We start from the raw sequence: 16,544 nt of genomic DNA on the forward strand, positions 1-16,544 counted from the left end.
GGAGAGTAGATTGTTCCAACTTACTCCCACTTCCACAACCTTCTTCATTCAAGTGCAGAGCTGGCACCCTACTGATGGTGCTGCCATCAAACCCAGGGCCTTGGACATGCTGACCAGAATTCTACAAAGCAGCTATAGCCCGGCCCTTGAAGTACAGCATGGAAACTTACATTTTCTAGTGTTCCCAAGTCAGGTTTGTGCCATGTTTCGATTTTGATGAAGAAGTCATCTTTCATATATTCATTCTGCAGAGAACACAAGAACATGAAGCATCCTTCACAGTTCTGTGGGAGTCTCTCCAGCATTACACTCTTTCCAAATCCAGACCCATTAGTCCTCATTTCATTTTAGATTTAAATTATTTTTATGTGTATGCGTCTGTACCTGTGGAAGGCAGAAGCGGGCATAAGAGTTCCTGAAACTTGATCTGGATGGTTGTGAGCCACCATGTGGGTGCTAAGAACCAAACCTGATTCCTCCAGAACAGCAACCCAGGCTCTTAAAGGTCAAGGTGAATCTCCAGCCTCAGCTGATTTTTAAAGACTTGCTGGGTACAGCAAATGATGCTTTTACATATTTCAAACACTCCCACAGGGGCAGAAAAGAGCCATGAGGTTTGGTGAGCAATTCTGACATTCAAGTAAATAGTAAAAGCAAAATAAAAGCAGTAAGCAGTGTGAGGCAAGCCTGGGAGAGCTGTGAGCCCAGGAACATGTGAGGTAGGAGTGGCAGGGGGAGGACACACAATAGGCCAGGAAGCAATGGGAGCTTAAGCAAAAGACCAGAAGCAGTCGGAATCATCACTACACAGAAACAAAGTTTAAAGGAGACTGTTGTGCTACTCACCGTTACAACTGAGGCAGAGAGATGAGGCGGGCAGAAAAACAGGAAAAACTTCAATTAGATGAAATCAAGACAACCTGTCCCAGTATTTTAAGTCAGGTGCACTAAGTTATGCCAAACATTTAACATTTAGTAGCTTATGTATTCAAAATGGTCTCTACACAAGTGACACCAAGACAGCTTCAATTTAGATTATGGAATACAAAGAAAATATGGATAATCTACCTTAATTTAAAATAATGCTAATAAAAATATCATAAAAACATAACATTATCTATGAAGATTGTTTGGCAGGCAGGTCTGTAACACCCCCGCTAGAGTGCCGCTGAAGCACACCAAAAGGCACCTCTGAGTGCACATGACCTTTATGATTTCTGCATTCACTTGTTCACCCCAAAGCCAGCACTTAGGACCTCCATATGGCTGTCATCTGGGTGTGAACCTAGGGGGTACACACAGATCTGAGGAGGAAACCAGTGGCTCCCTGGCCATCACCCAAGCAGTGACTGAGAACCAACAGAAAGAAGGCTTCGGTCTAATCCCCTTAAGGCCCGGGGCACTTAGTGTCCCCGTCCTCATGCTGAGGGCAGCAGAGTGCAACGCCGCTGGGGCCAGCTTACTTGTTCTGCAGTAGGGGTAAGCGTTCCAGGCCTTCTCATGGAACACCAACGAGCCCTCGGGAGCAATCATCCTCACAAATGCAGGAACTTTGCTGTGGGGAGAAAGACACTGGCTACATTTTCTACTGTACCATCACTTCTGTTTTTATCAAAAATGTCATCATATTCCAAATTTGATGAGCTAGACAGCAATGTTTATTTCAATCCCAAAGTAATCATGTGGCAAATTAATGTGAAAAAATGATCAAGTTTAGCTGCATAAGGGGTTACTGTTCATTTTTGTGTGTGACGTATGTTTTGGAGGTACTGGGAATGGAGCCCAGGGCTTTCCACATGGTAGGTAAGCACCGCACCTCTAAGCCTCATCCCCACCCTCTGTGAGTGTGCATGCACGCCACTGCTCACGTGGGGGTCAGGAAGCAAATCTGGTATTGGTCTTCACCTTCTGAGTGTGAATCAACTTCCCTGGAATGAAATCCAGGAGTTGACTGTAAGTTACCAAAGTTACCAAGTCCTCACACTGCTACAACACTGGCACTCACGGTGAGGCTTCACCACATCAGCAGCCAGACATGATTTCAGGGCTATATCTAAAGAGCCCATAATGCAGTGAACATGGCAGACCTCAAGAATTGTACCAATGAATAGAAAAGACAAAGCATACCCACATAAAAGATTCTATAGGAAATTAAGGGGGCTCATGCTATGTCATGTCAGTACTTAAAGAGGTTGAGAAAGGAGAATCTTCATGAGCTCCAGGCCAGCATGGGTTAGAGCAAAACCCTTTATCATCAAAACAAAACCAAAAACAAACAACCAAAAAAGTCTTTAATTCCAGCACTGACAGGCAAAGGCAGGAGGATTCTGTGAGTTCAAGGACAGCCTTGTCTACAGTCCATGACAACCATGGCTACAAAGAGAAATCCTGCCTTGAAAAGCCAAAAATAAAGAAGGAAATTCTGTACGTTCAAGAAATGGCTGTCACCAGCTACCTCAAATGTGATCAAAAAAGAAAGGTTAAATATATGACCGACACCCACAAGCTTGAGAAAAATCCCACCCATCAAAAAAAAAGACAAAGACAACTGCACCTACCCTCACAAACAAAAAGCACTAAACACTGACAAGTAGGAAAATTGGTCTTTGCAGTTTACACAGAAATACAAGTGAGCTCAGCACGTTTATGAACAGATACTGTAAGGGACAACTCCAGTATCAACTGTCACACTGACTAGATTCAACTCCCAAACCTCAACCTTGAACCTGCCAACACTGGGAACAACACAGAAATACCACAAGGAGAGTAAGGTTTATCATCTCAGATAGCTAGTGATTAAGATGCTAAATCATCTAAGCCAAGGCTACGTCATGTCCCCAACTTCAAGCACTTTATATATTCTTTCCACATCATTGTAAATTTCAAACTTACTTATTCAATAAGACACAGGACAAAGTGAGAAAACCTGGGCGCCAGGAAGGACTTCTGAGTACGCAGTCGGCAGGAGCCAATGCTTAGCTCAATGCCGGAGACTAAACAAAGGACATGGTGAAGAGCCCCACATCAACAGGAAGCTATGAACCATGACGAGGGAGCCCCCAAATGGCAGGCCCAGAGGCCATGACATGGGTCCATAGTTTAAGAGTTTCACTATTCAGACAAATTAAATCATTGGAAAAAAATATTTTCAATAGCAGGGCAAGTGACAATCCTACGACAGATGTTAAGAATTTTTCATGTGCCTTCATGTGCTTCAAAGATAACAATGAATGATGGCCAATTCTGAGTGTTAATTCTTTTCAAATTGTATGATCACTAATTTCAGACATATCAAGTCAGACTAACTGAAAAGAATGTGGCCTTAAAGTCAAAGACAGGTTAGGGAGATCACTCAGTCAGTGACATTCTTGCCATGTAAGTATGAAAACCCAAGTTCCATCCCCAGAACCCATGTAAAACCCAAGCATGAGCTTGTAAAATTCCAGCTTCGGAGAGGCAGAGGAGAGAGGAGCTATCTCTGGGGCTTGCTAGTCAGCCAGCATAACCTAATAAGCAACCAGATCCACGCCTCAGAACACAGGGCAGAAGCCAGCAGATGTCTTATGGGTAAAGGTAAATGTCACCAAACCTGACAAGAGTTCCAGTTGTCGTCCTCCAACCTCCCCATCTGTGCCACGGCACGAATGCACGCACACCCCGCTGATGCCTTGATGTCCCTGCACTCCATGCATATTCAGGGGCATGAACCTGTGTGCATACGCAAGTTCACCTAAACATACAACACACACGCACAGTCAAGCAACAGCCAGTACAAGTCTCTTCACTGCTAAGAACTAGAAGCAACAGTCCATACATCATGTAATCAGGACAAGCTACAGGATTCCTGCTTAATCTCAGAATATGGCAAACACCTGCCAAGAGTTCAGCCAGTAGAAAGAGTTTATGCTGTGTAGCCCACCAGCGGAAGAAACCATTATCTGTAAACCAGTATAAAAGCTGCTGATTCTCCGGTGTGTGCACTCAAGGCCAGAGGATGCTAAGTGCCCTCTCCTATGATGCCTCCATCTTGCTACTTTGAGAAAGTCACCAAACCCAGAGCTATGCTAGGTGCCAACAAGTCCCCGTAATCCTCCCATCTGGGACTATAGGTGTGCACAGTCACATTTTGCTTTCATGTGGGTGCTGGGGCTTTGAGCTCAGACCCTCATTCTTGCTCAGCAAGCACTATGACCCATTGAGTCATCGCCCCAGGCCCAGTATTTCTCCATCCTAACCTCAACTGCCACCTATCAGATTTCCAAGACTCACTTTACCAATTAAGCTCCTTTCTTACAAACTTAGTTAATAAAACTCCCATCTTTGAGGTAGTTGCTCCAAACTCATTGTCGTTTTTTACACCTAGCATGAGAACATTCACTAGTAACCTGTCTTCATGTGTGTAGTAATGACTTAACCTGGGGAAATGTGCACATGGAACAAACAAAATGTAATTTAAATTCAGCTTTTAAGAAGAGAAATCTTCATTAGTGGACACTTTTCTACACTCTTAACAAGGCACTTGGAAGCACAGATGTCATTTCCCTCTATCCCTTGGAAGCCACACTGACTAATGAAAATCATTTTAGCAGTTTAGGGAGCTTGAGAAAAGTGAATGATAGTAAACAGATTCAGGATATGAAGCTGGGCCTTCAAAGTGCACACAGGAGACGTTACTGCGCTCTCCTCCCTCAAGCATTCACAAGATGGTGATTCCTCCTGATGTTCTTAGCAGGCCTCCCTTCAAGGTGCCCTATCCAGACCTGGGCTGCTTTAAAACCCATGTTCCCATAACATGAAGCTCTAGCTCATAAAGCTTCTTTCAGAATGCATGCCCCTGTCCCATCAACCTGGGGAGCAAAGTCAACTGCAGTCAACTTTACTCCACTGCATTGATCTGATCATAATGAAATAATGGTTACAAACACAGTTGTCCCAGCCAGGGCAACTGAAAAACAAAAATGATAAAAAAGATTTCTGTCCACACACATATGAATGCAGGTGCCTTCAGAGGCCAAAAGCACCAGGTTCCCTGGAGCAGAAGTTACATGCATTTTGAGCTGCTGGAACTGAACGCAGGCCCTTTGCAGGAGCACATATATGCTCTTAACCACCGAGCAGTTTCTCCAGCCTGGGGAAGGCAACTCTTGTCACAGAAGACAACAGCCCCGGCACAGTTTCCAGCACTGGTAACTGGATGGAAGAGTAGGACAAGACAGGATGGCCAGTGAGGGATGGGTGCCAGACAGATTAAGTGGACTGCTCGCCTACAGGCTGGAGGGTGAAGTCCATTCTTTTGTGATGTGGAAGCCACTGAAAGCTTTTAGAAGAACACCACAACCTGGGTCTGTGTGGAAAATTAAACAGAGCGGGGGAGTGGGCAGAATGGACGGTGGCAAAATCAATTCCAAATGGACAAAGACTTAATGGTGAGGGGAGTGTGCCCATGACTTGGGATAAGCACAAACAAAACCAGTAAAGTGGAACCTCATAGAAAGCCGACCTGTAAATCACTTCTCTGATAGGGTCCTAACACACAGACGTTCTGTACATGAAGAAAGGCTAGGCATGGCAGTGCAGCTTACAGTTCTAACACTCAAGAAAGCAGGGGAAGGAGGATCGCAAGTATGAGCTTGGACTACATGGGGAGACTGACAAAAAAGTCAAAAGATTTTAAGTTATTTCTCCAATAATATCCAAAAGTCCAAAAAATTCTTAAGGAAATTCCAGCATACTTCATTATGAAAAACATGCACCTAAAAACCATAATTAGGGGGCAGGAGAGATGGCTCAGCTCTTCCAGAGGACCCGGGTTCAATTCCCAGTCCCACACAGCAACTCAATACTGTCTATAACTCCAAGATCTGACACTCTCACAGACATACATGCTGATAAGACACCAATGCACATAAAATAAAAATAAATTATAAAAAACCAAAAACACAATTAGGTGCTCTTCATATGCAAATGGCTATAATCAAAAAGCCAAGGGTTCTAGACTTTGGTTAGTCTGGGTCAAGTGAAATACGGAATTTCACAAATTCAGTAAAAAAGGTGTTGGTGGTCTTGGCCAAATCTGCAATTCTACTCATGTTAAGAGGGAACAGGGCACACAACTTAGCTGAACTAGAGCATTAAATGCTTTGCATACAAATCATCTTCCTAAGCTGGAGAGTTTAACATGCTGCAGGGACAGTGGGTGCCACCTAGAATGCTAACACAATGCCCCAAGGAACCTGAGTCTGAAGAGGCTACACTGATGGCCTTTCCGGGAATCAAGGCCTAAGTGCTCTGTGTCCTGTAATGTAGTTATCCGGTGGCTAATCAGTGGCCAATGTGACACTAATAAATGTGAGAGCTTGCCCTTTGTCCCTCCCAGACAGCAGCAGCAATGCCCGTTTGGTCTCTATTGGTAGAGAGGCTTCTGACCATCTCTCATCATGAAGCTCCATTATTTCGCCCTCTCTTCCTTTCTCCTTTCATGGCTCCCTGTATTTCTGTGCCCAGCTACCATTTTTGGACATGGCTTAAGGGCCTGGGAAGAGTGGGTACAAGAATCAGGCAGCTGTCACCATCTCCTTAGTCCCCTTCTGCTCCTCCTCAGGAACCTTTGCTCACTGGGTTCTCAAGAGTTCCTCAGGCCCTGGAGGAACTCTGGAGACAGACAGGCCCTGTCTGTCCCGTATTGACACAGCAAATGTATATCCCTGTCTTGTATAACACTAATAAGCTGCCTCTGTCTCAGGGCTGGTATACAGAAAAGGTGTTGTGGAATGACTCTGGCTCCTTCTGGAATGAAGATGCTGCTCCAGGAGACCATGGATACATGAAGGCTTCCTCCAGAGACCCTGCACTGCAAGCCTGAAAGTTCTAACCTCACACCCACATACGCTCTTAAGCAATAATGTCACTTACAGTGACCATTTTTATAGCCCTCTTCAACTAAGCATCATTATTTGTGGCTGGAAGGTTACCTAAATCAGATGTTTCAAAAATGGTATTTAATCTTCTTTCCCATAAAAATGAAATCACCTATATCTCAGCAGAAAGTGATAAACATTCCTAATATTTAATGACTTTCTAGGCTTTTTATCTGATTAGGTTTAAAAACATGAACATGGTATGAATATCTAATGATCCAGTAATAGAGCCTTAAAACATGATAAATGCCATTTTTCTAATATCTGAACCTTTAGGTTTCAAACAATGGATATTACACATTTATCTCAAGAGGTGTCCTGGCTGGTTTTGTCAACTTGATACAAGCTAGTCAGCTGGGAAGAACTTTTAAGAAAAGGCCTCCCTCCATCAAACTGCCTGTAGGCAGGTGGTCCTGGGTGGTCAAAAAAGCAGGCTGAGCAAGCCAAGGGGAGCACGCTGTTAAGTGATGCTCTCCTCGGCCTCCACTTCAGTTCCTGACTCAATGATGGGCTGTGACTTGTAAGCCAAACGAACCCTTTCCTCACCAAGTTGTTTTTGGTCATGGAGTTTTGTCATAGCAATGGAACCAGCTAATGTTTTCTTCACATTTGGAATAGTAATCTATACAGGATATCACAGATCAATATAAAATTTCACACAACAAATCCTTTGGTCTATTTTAGTATTCTCAGAAAAAGTCCAGTGCTTTCAGTAAGGAACTTCTAGCTGTTTGTAGAACTCAATTAATGGGTAAATCAAAACTTTTAGTGAAAGGGAGGCTGCAGAAATGGCTCAGAGATGGAAAGCATTTCACCAACACACATATAGGGTGGATCACTGTAGCCTGCAACCTTCTCTGGCCTCCACAGGCAACTCCACAGCTGTGACACACTCAGGCACCTAAATGAAAATATGACCTTCAAAAGAAAATGATGACAAAGTTTAAGCTTAATCACCTAAGCTCATCTACACTTTAGGAACAAGAGTGAAATTTATTTTAATATAAAGAGAAAAACAAACAAACAAACCAAGAAGCACTGAGATGCCCTCCCAAACTTAGTCAACAGGGAGATGGTCCGCAAAGTGGGCTCAGAGCTGTCTCTAGTCTTAGGTATGCATTTCCTATTGTAAAGCACCTAAAAGATAAGGGGAGAACACTTAACAAAAGGGGAAAAAAAGCATGTGTGTGGCTGTGTGTTTTGTGTATGTGTGAGCGCTCAGTGACAGACCTTCCCATCACAAGTTAGCAGACACATTCAATGACACACATGAAGAATCACAAATAAAAGCATAGTATTTCTGCCTATGAAGCTGGCAGGCACTGTGGCACATGCCTGTGATCCCAGCGCTCGGGGAGGCAGAGACAGGTACATTGCTGTGAGTTCCAGACCAGCCTGGTATACAAAGAGAGTCCGGGACAGCCAAGGCTACACAGAGAAACCCTATCTCAAAACAAAAGAAAAAGAAAAAATAAAGAAAAAAAAAAAAAAAGAAACTGGAAAAAAATTCAAAACAGAAAAATAAGGAAAATTAATAATATAGAACTTTGGAGGACAATTTAAATGGTCATGGCTTTCCAGAAGATCCTTCTTTGTCCCAAAAAGTACATATCTAGGACTCCCCAGAAAGTGTTCTATGCCTACAAGAATATACTAAAACTATCACTTAACTAAAATGTGTGCATGATATTCATTCTGTAGAGCAGTTAAACAGACTATGCTTGTTCCACGAGGGAATTTTACTTGGCTTTAAAAAAAGAATCACACCAGGGCTGCAGGGTAGAGGAAGGGTGTCACTCAATTGGTCAAGTTCTTATCTTGTAAGCATGAAAACCTTTCATTCAATCCCAAAACCACATCTAAGTGATGGGCACAGTGACCTGTCCCCACAATCCCAGTGGCAGTCAGTCTAGTGTAGCTGGCAAACTCCAGGTCAATACAAGTCCTATTTCAGAAACCTTCATCCACAAACACTAGCAAACACACTTATCCAAAAACACACGCACCCCTTTGTTGGAGGTTGGTCTGATGTGTATTACTGGCCCTCAACATCTGGTTAAACCTATCACTGTTGTGTAAACCTTCCTAAGTCATTATATCTGATTGATTGATTAAATAGCCTATACCTGGGCAGGGCAGATGGGGTAGGCATGGCTAAGGTTCCCGGGCTTTGGGTTCAGAAGAATCACTGGGGACAGAGAGGAAGGAGGACACCTTGATGGGTTAGTATGGAGAAAAAAACATGTGGGCCAAGAATAAGGACTCCAATAATGGCATGAATAGGCCCAAATGAAGAAAACAATGGGATAATGGATGGAACTAGACCAGATGAGGAGGATTAAGGTGGACGGCATTAGATGGGGCCTGGGAGATGGATGATGGATGGTGAGGATTGAGCCGGTGTAGGTAAAATATCTGTCCAATACAAGGTAAATAAGGCAATTATAAAACCTAACAGGTATCTGTGTCTTATTTTTTGTGATATCGAGTTAAATAATACTGCTGTGATAATTTTAAGCAGATAATAAACTTTATATAGCCCAACAGCCATTTTTTTGTTTTTATTTACAACAACACCCTTTTAAAAAGAAAAAAAAAGGCTCCTACAGATATCAAATAAAAACATGGATGAACTAGGATCTGGAAGATAACCCTTAAAGTATTTCAAGTGTTCCTCTTTTTAAGAATATTGATGGCAAGGAGTGAGGTTGAATTATTTATTTTATGTGTATGAGTGTTTGCCTTCATGTGTGTATGTGTACATAGACTACAAACATGCCCATAATGCATGGAGGTCAGAGTACCTGGTATCCATGGTGCTGGATCACACAAAACTAGAGTAGCGGGTAGAAGTGAGCCGCCACTGGATGCTGGGAAACAAACCTGGGCCCACTGCAAGAACTGCCAGTGCTCCTGACCACTAACCATCTCTCTCCAGACTGAGGATGAAGGTTAAATTTTATAGTCTTCCCTACTGTTTGAACTTTTGTTACAGAAAGATGTGTAACTTTATAATTTAGTATAAAAATGAGGGACCATAATAAATTAAAGTACAACACATGGTCATGGCATATTATAGCTCAGTGGGCTCTCTCCTAAGGAGGTTACTCTAAGTAGGTATGCAGGTCACAGGTGGAAACCCCACTTGCCTCTTCAGGTGGTAAATTTTGTGTGTGTACTGTCCCTTCTCTCCATCCTTTTCATAAGGTTCATTCTTCAAGACTTCGATTCCTTCTCCACCACCAGTTTCATTCTTACTCGCTTCTGCAACAGAGTAAAGCTGTCCAACCTGATACTGAAATTCCAAAGAGCAGAGTTTTACTAAGTCAATAAAAGTTGCAAAACTTTCCCATGCTAAAACCTTAATAAAGACGATACAGAAAAGTCCACACAAACTGTTCAGTACATGTTCTACATGAAAACAGACCTCAAGGGACAAATGCCTGATGATCACAGATTTCCACTGTTCACAGTCACTAACATTTTATTTGTATAATATATATCAAGAAAATGTCAGTACTTAGTTCAACTTCTGAACGATGAATTTATACTGTGAAGCTTTTTTGTTTGTCTGGTTTTTTTTTTGTTGTTGTTTTGTTTTTCAAGACAGGGTTTTCTCTGTGTAGCCATGGCTGTCCCCAAACTTACAGAGACCCACCCGCCTCTGCTTCCCAAGTGCTGGGATCAAAGGCATGTGCCACCGCAGCCCAGCCTCTGAGAAGCATTTTTATTTCTCTTGTATCTTAGGAGTGTAACCTTAAGGCTGAGCAACCAGCTAGCTCTCCATTCTCAGTTATGAAGAGCAAGGAATGTGGCATGGTAGGAAAAGCCTTAAGACCTTTTACCACGGCTGAAGATAGAGTATTATATATCTAAGATCAGAACTGTTCAACAAAATTCTCCAATAAACACAAACTTTCTGGAAACACAAGCATGTAAGTATTAGCATGAAAGACTGGTGATGAGTACTCAGTCATTCCTGTTTCACAGTGATGCAGGCAGGGCTCTCAGTGGTAGGGTAGTTCCCATGAATCAGTAGCCACTAACAGTTACCACAGGGAGCAAAACTGAGGTTCGTATAGTCCCACTTGTTCCAGGGCCCAACACACACGGGACTATTGCCAATCTCTTCAAATTTGACTAGACTGCCTGAAGACCCATTTTTTGATCTTTATAACCAAAGAAATGGCACAAAAATTTACCTCTAAGAATTCATAATTCAAAGCTAAAATTATAATTGAAAGAATAAAAGGATCATCATAAGCTCAGAAAATCTCCCATTTGCATCATGGGATGCAAGGTTATCATGCTGGCTAACTTAATAGTCTTTTTTTCTCTCTTTGTCTCTACCCCCAACCCCCCACTGTATTACTCAATTTGAAAGGGTCTGAAAAGCTGGAACTAAAGTGAGTGAGTTACCTATTTAAGACTCTGGACTACAGGAGAGGCTGTTCTCTTGGTTTTCCAACCCAGTATTTGGGTTAGTCTAATAGCACAATTCTTAAGTCCTTTAAAACCCATTTTTTAACACATCAGATTTAAAATCAGTATTAAAATGCTTTTAAAGCAGAAGACAAATTTGGTTTAACAAAAATACACAAAGAAACGATTACTGAACTGGTAACCTAAAGAAGGTACTAGGTTTTCTTTTTGGTATTTCTGAAAATATCTGTGTCAGGTGTGGTGGCACACGCCTTTAATCCCATCACTTGGGAGGATGAGGCAGTTGGAGAGTTCCAGGACAGCAAGGATACACAGAAAAACCCTGTCTCAAAACAAACAAAAAACAGAATAAAATCAAAACCCAGACTGGTTGGAGGGGAGGGGAGACATGCTTGTTAAATCTGAGTACAACAAAAAGCTGAAAAGATCAAAACTCCAGACTTCAACAAGCTGTTCAATCTGCTATCCCCTCCCCCACCCCACCCCACCCTAAAAAACAAAACAAACCTATAAAAATAAACGCCAAGTTGTCAAGTTCCACCTGTGAGTTCAAATAATCAATCCTGCAAATAGAGGCCTGGTGTGCCCCGTGCTATGTATGATGTGGTGAAGCCCAGCCCTGCTCAGCTGCACATGCAGCTGTGTTCAAGGCCACACTGAAGAGATCCACTTTTCCTCAGTTCTGCTTTTTCCTTTCTTCTGTCATCTGTCACTTCTTAGTTATCAGTTTGCTTTGTCTAACTTCCAATTCCCTGCTTCTGATCCACTGTCAGCTGAGGAACGACTATCTACGAGTTCAGAAGGGCCCTGGGGGTTGAGTTTGGCTACATGTGCTTTAACAGCCTCTCTGCTTTGTCCTCCCTGCTGGCTTTCTTACAGGTAGCTATACCTGCAGGGTGTAGGTTCTCCATATGATAAAGACTGTAATCCTGCTGTTAGCTGATGGTAAGATCACATCAGGAATACCATATCAGTACATGTTTAACTCCATGTTAAAGTGAAACACAAGGTCTTGGGGGTGGTGAGGTTGGCAGAAAAGCTCAAATATTACCACAGGCCAGACAGAGGCTTAACTCACACTGTTCAAGTGGGGTGAAGCATGCCACAGAAAAGCAGGTACTGTGGAAAGACAAATGTCCAGTAGTCAGGGAGGCCAGCTCTTCTCTGCCAAGGAAGTACTTAAACAACTAGGAAGTACTTAAACTGAGGCTGGAACCTCCTCTTTCTGGAACAGTGTAGAAAAAATTTCTATACTTGTTAAACTATTTTCTACAGACCATTCCAAATGAGGCAATATAACAGAAGTTTATTCATAACTATCTGTAACCCACAATTCATTTTGTCACTGAATAAACTGGAATAAAAAAGAAAACGAAGGCTGAGAATATCGCTCATTGGCAGACTGCTTGCCTAAAGTTTTTGAGGCCCTTGGCCCAGATCCCAGGATCTGCACCAAAAAAGACAAAAGCAAATGCATATTACAAAACACCATAGGTTAACATATCAGTAAACCATATGAAGAAAATGCACAGAAACAAAATACTTACCTCCTGAACAGAACACGGCAAAACCACACGGCTGAAAAGAAAAGAATATATATATTACATACATTGCAGAACTTGGAAGGCTACCCACCTCACTGCCACAGGAGCAAAGATGGAGGTTTGCTTCTTGCACAGGGAGAGCAAACAAGAGCAAGTTTATCATGAGCAGGATCTCTGCTCAGAACTTTCTCATGAAACTTAGTACAGTTTCATTCACCACGTATGTGCTGTACATGTTTAAGAGTTATTGTTATGTGTAGGAGTGAGCACCCACAAAAGGCAGAAGAGAACATGGGGTCGCTGTCACTACAAGCACAGGAGGTCACAAGGCACCCAACATGGGTCTTCTAAGAGCAGTCAGTGCTCTCAGCCACTGAGCTCTCTCTCTAACCCTGTGCATATTTTTTGATACTTCAACATGTTTTGATGTTCATGAATGAATCTTTTCAGAAAAGTCCCTCCACAACCTAATTTAGTTTAGTGAGACAAAAGGTGGCTTTGGAATAAGCAGCAGATTCTGTTAAGGAAACGGCCTTGCACCTTACAAATAACATACCCTCTCCCAAGGTAGAGCCAGTGTTAAGGAGGATCTGAGCTTGATTCTGTCCAAGTATGTGCTACTGAACACAGCAAAGATTATCTTTTGAGTTCAATTTTACTACAGTACAGGACATAAACTGGAGAAAGAGAAGTGAGAAAGACAGAGGGTAGAACCCACTTGTCAGGGCCGTTAACCCTGGGATAAAGAATTAGTAAGTTAAGCCAGGTGGTGGTGGCAGTAGCACGTGCAGACCTTTAAACCTATCACTCAGGAGGCAAAGATGGGGGGGGTGATTTCTGAGTATGAGGCCAGCCATGTTTACAGAGCAAGTTCCATGACAGCCATGACTACAGAAAAACCCTGTTGTGAAAGGAAAAAAAAAAAAAATTTAAGAAGTTCATTAATGAAGCAATAAAAGTATAAAAATGCAGGAGGATTTTCTCAAGAGTGACACAGCTATGGCTGACATCTCAAGCACCACTAATGCAAGATCTAAGTGGATGCAATGCCTCTGGCTTCCGTGGACAACTGTACTCAGGTACACAGACACACATAAATACACATAATTTAAAATAATAAAAACAAATCTTAGGGGGCTGGAGAGATGGCTCAGAGGTTAAGAACACTGGCTGCTCTTCCAGAGGTCCTGAGTTCAAGTCCCAGCAACCACATGGTGGCTCACAAACATCTATGAGATCTGATGCCTTCTTCTGGCGTGCAGGCGTACATTCAGGCAGAACTCTGTGTACGTAATAAGTAAATAAATAATCTTAAAAAAAAAAAAAAAGACACCAAATCTTAGAAGATTTGCAAAATGCATACTGTGCAAATTCCCCTTCAGGACTACTCTTCCTGCGGACTGCTCACCTAACTGTCAGAGGGTTGGTTACTCAACAGCTGATTCACATTCTGAAGCCAGGAAGTAACTAATAAATTAAAAACCACTGACTACCTCATGTTCAATAAGTGCTTCATCTCTTTTGCTATGTGATTTAAGACAAGTCAATTTTTGCCTGTCTCATAGTCTCCTCTTTTAACATGCCACTAGAATAATAAATTAGGTGGTGCTTGCATGATACATTGTTAAAATTACTTGGAAGAAAGTTTTCATGCTAGGTCAAAGTTCATTAATATGAATATTCCTTAAATGCAAATATTTGCTTTGTGCAGAATGCAAAAGAAAAAAAAAAAGAAAAGAAAAGCCCTCTTCAGGTTCCCTGTCTCTAAAAAAAAAGTAAGTTTTCGGGTCAGAGATGGCCCCAAAGGCAAAGCTACTTGCCTCCAAGCATGAACTGAGTCCCAGGTGCAGGAGCCAAAAGGGAGCAGAGAATTTACTTCTGCAAGTTGTCCTTTGACCTCCAAAAGCACTCTGGCGTCTGTCTATACATGCATGCATACTTCCATACATATATACCCACACACACAAATATAAGTTAAATTTTTTTCCAAATGGTAATCTGTCATCTAAATATTTGCTGAGGGGCTGGAGAAATGGTCCAGCGGCTAAGAGGATTTGCTACTCTTTCAGAGAAACTAAGTTCAGTTTCCAGCATCTGCACAGTGGTTAACTACCCTGTGCACAGGTGGTCCAGTGCCCTCTTCTTACCTCCAAGAGTACTGTATGCATGTGGTACAGACACACATGCAGGCAAACACTCATACGCATAAAAAGACACAAATATTAAAGAAAAACACCACCAAATGTTTGCTGAGTATCTACTAAGAAGCAAAGACTGCTCCGAAAGCTGGAGGTATCAGAGTAAGGTGTGCAATGTAGAGAGAACTCGCAGAAGGACAAACACAAACTCCCCAAGAACACACGTGTAAGCAAGCACCTGGAAGGTGAGTTACTGATTTGAGGAAAAAGCACTCGCGGCAGCAAAAAGAGAGGGAAACAGACCAGCCCCCGAGTTAAGCCTATAAGCGGCACCACGGAGGAACAGCAAGGGTCCTGTGATGCTGGAATGGGCAAGAAAAAAAATTTAGATAGGAGCGGAAAATAGAATCTGGGCAGTGTTAAGTAGAGGAACTGTTAGTGGCTTTTACACGGGTGACAATACAGACAAGGTGTCTAGACAGCTAAATCAAGGCTTTTTTTTCTTTTAAGAATTTGAAACGAAATTAGGGGTGGGGAAGAACAGCAACAACAAAATGGGTCACACTTGAAATCCCTAATTGCACAAGGAACACTGATTGAGGTATGACAGCCGAAACTCCCTGACACCACGGTTTCCTGTGATGTGCATGGCTCTAAAGAGTGGGGAAAGCCACAACTTTTCAACAAAATGACGGGGACAGTCCGATGCACCGGGGAAAGTCTTCATTTGCCACACCATGTGTTTAACGCCGCATCGTAGCCTGGTGAAGCAGGTGGGGCCGGTGTCGCCCCATTTAGAGGCGAGGGACCTGAGATCGACCGCATGGAGAGGGTCTAGCGAGAGGTCCCCTGAGCCTGCCCGCGTTCTGGCATAAACTTCCGGGAGGTCGGTCTCCGAGCACTGCCGGCTCCCAGGGGAACCCTGGCCGCACAGCCAAACCCGGAGCTGACTGCGGGCGGCGTAGCCGCACCGGGCCTCGGGGCTCCGGGAAGGGGCCCGCAGCATCTCGGGAGCACACCCCACGCTGAGCCAACCGATCCTCCCCAGCCCGCGTCCCCGAGCCTCGCTCCGGCCCCACCGACCCACTCACAATTCCTTAATCAGCACCATCTTCCGGGAACCCCCTCACAGCTGCCGCCGCCAGCCGCCACCGCCGGGCCTCTCCACACGCATGCGTAGCCCCGCCTCCCAGTGGTCCGAGCCTCGGCTGCGCATGCGCGTCCGCACCCTTCCGCCGCGAGCCATTGCGTCAGCGCGCCTGGGGGCTAAGTCCGCCTAGTCCACGCCCCACCTTCGGCACACGAGGCCTTCACTGCGGCTGCGTGGGCTCTTGGCGCGCGCGTGAGATTTGGACCGCGCCTGCGTGCACTCAGGGAGCGCTGGGGCTGCGTGCTCCCCGACGTCCTCCCGCCAGCTCCCTCAGGCCTCTGTGCAGCCTGTGTTTTCGAGTTCTCCAGTAGGGCCCCTAAATGCCTTTGTGTTCACACAGGTGTGGAAGCCG

The 16,544-nt window shown here is 43.7% G+C and overlaps 1 protein-coding gene across 1 annotated transcript in view; it reads right to left on the reverse strand.

Moving 5' to 3' along the window:
• Pitpnb (phosphatidylinositol transfer protein beta) overlaps window positions 1–16,257 on the reverse strand; it is a 53,117-nt gene extending 36,860 nt beyond the window's left edge. The window contains exons 1-6 of the mRNA XM_021650068.2: window positions 16,134–16,257; window positions 12,908–12,938; window positions 10,067–10,212; window positions 1,464–1,555; window positions 847–854; window positions 171–245 (exon numbers count right to left, since the gene is read on the reverse strand). Coding sequence (XP_021505743.1) covers window positions 171–245; window positions 847–854; window positions 1,464–1,555; window positions 10,067–10,212; window positions 12,908–12,938; window positions 16,134–16,153 — 372 coding nt within the window. The 5' untranslated portion in view covers window positions 16,154–16,257. The remainder of the gene's footprint in view (window positions 1–170; window positions 246–846; window positions 855–1,463; window positions 1,556–10,066; window positions 10,213–12,907; window positions 12,939–16,133) is intronic.
• Window positions 16,258–16,544: the final 287 nt, after the last annotated feature.

This window comes from Meriones unguiculatus, chromosome 4 (genome assembly GCF_030254825.1).
Source record: "Meriones unguiculatus strain TT.TT164.6M chromosome 4, Bangor_MerUng_6.1, whole genome shotgun sequence".
NCBI classification, from domain to species: domain Eukaryota; kingdom Metazoa; phylum Chordata; class Mammalia; order Rodentia; family Muridae; genus Meriones; species Meriones unguiculatus.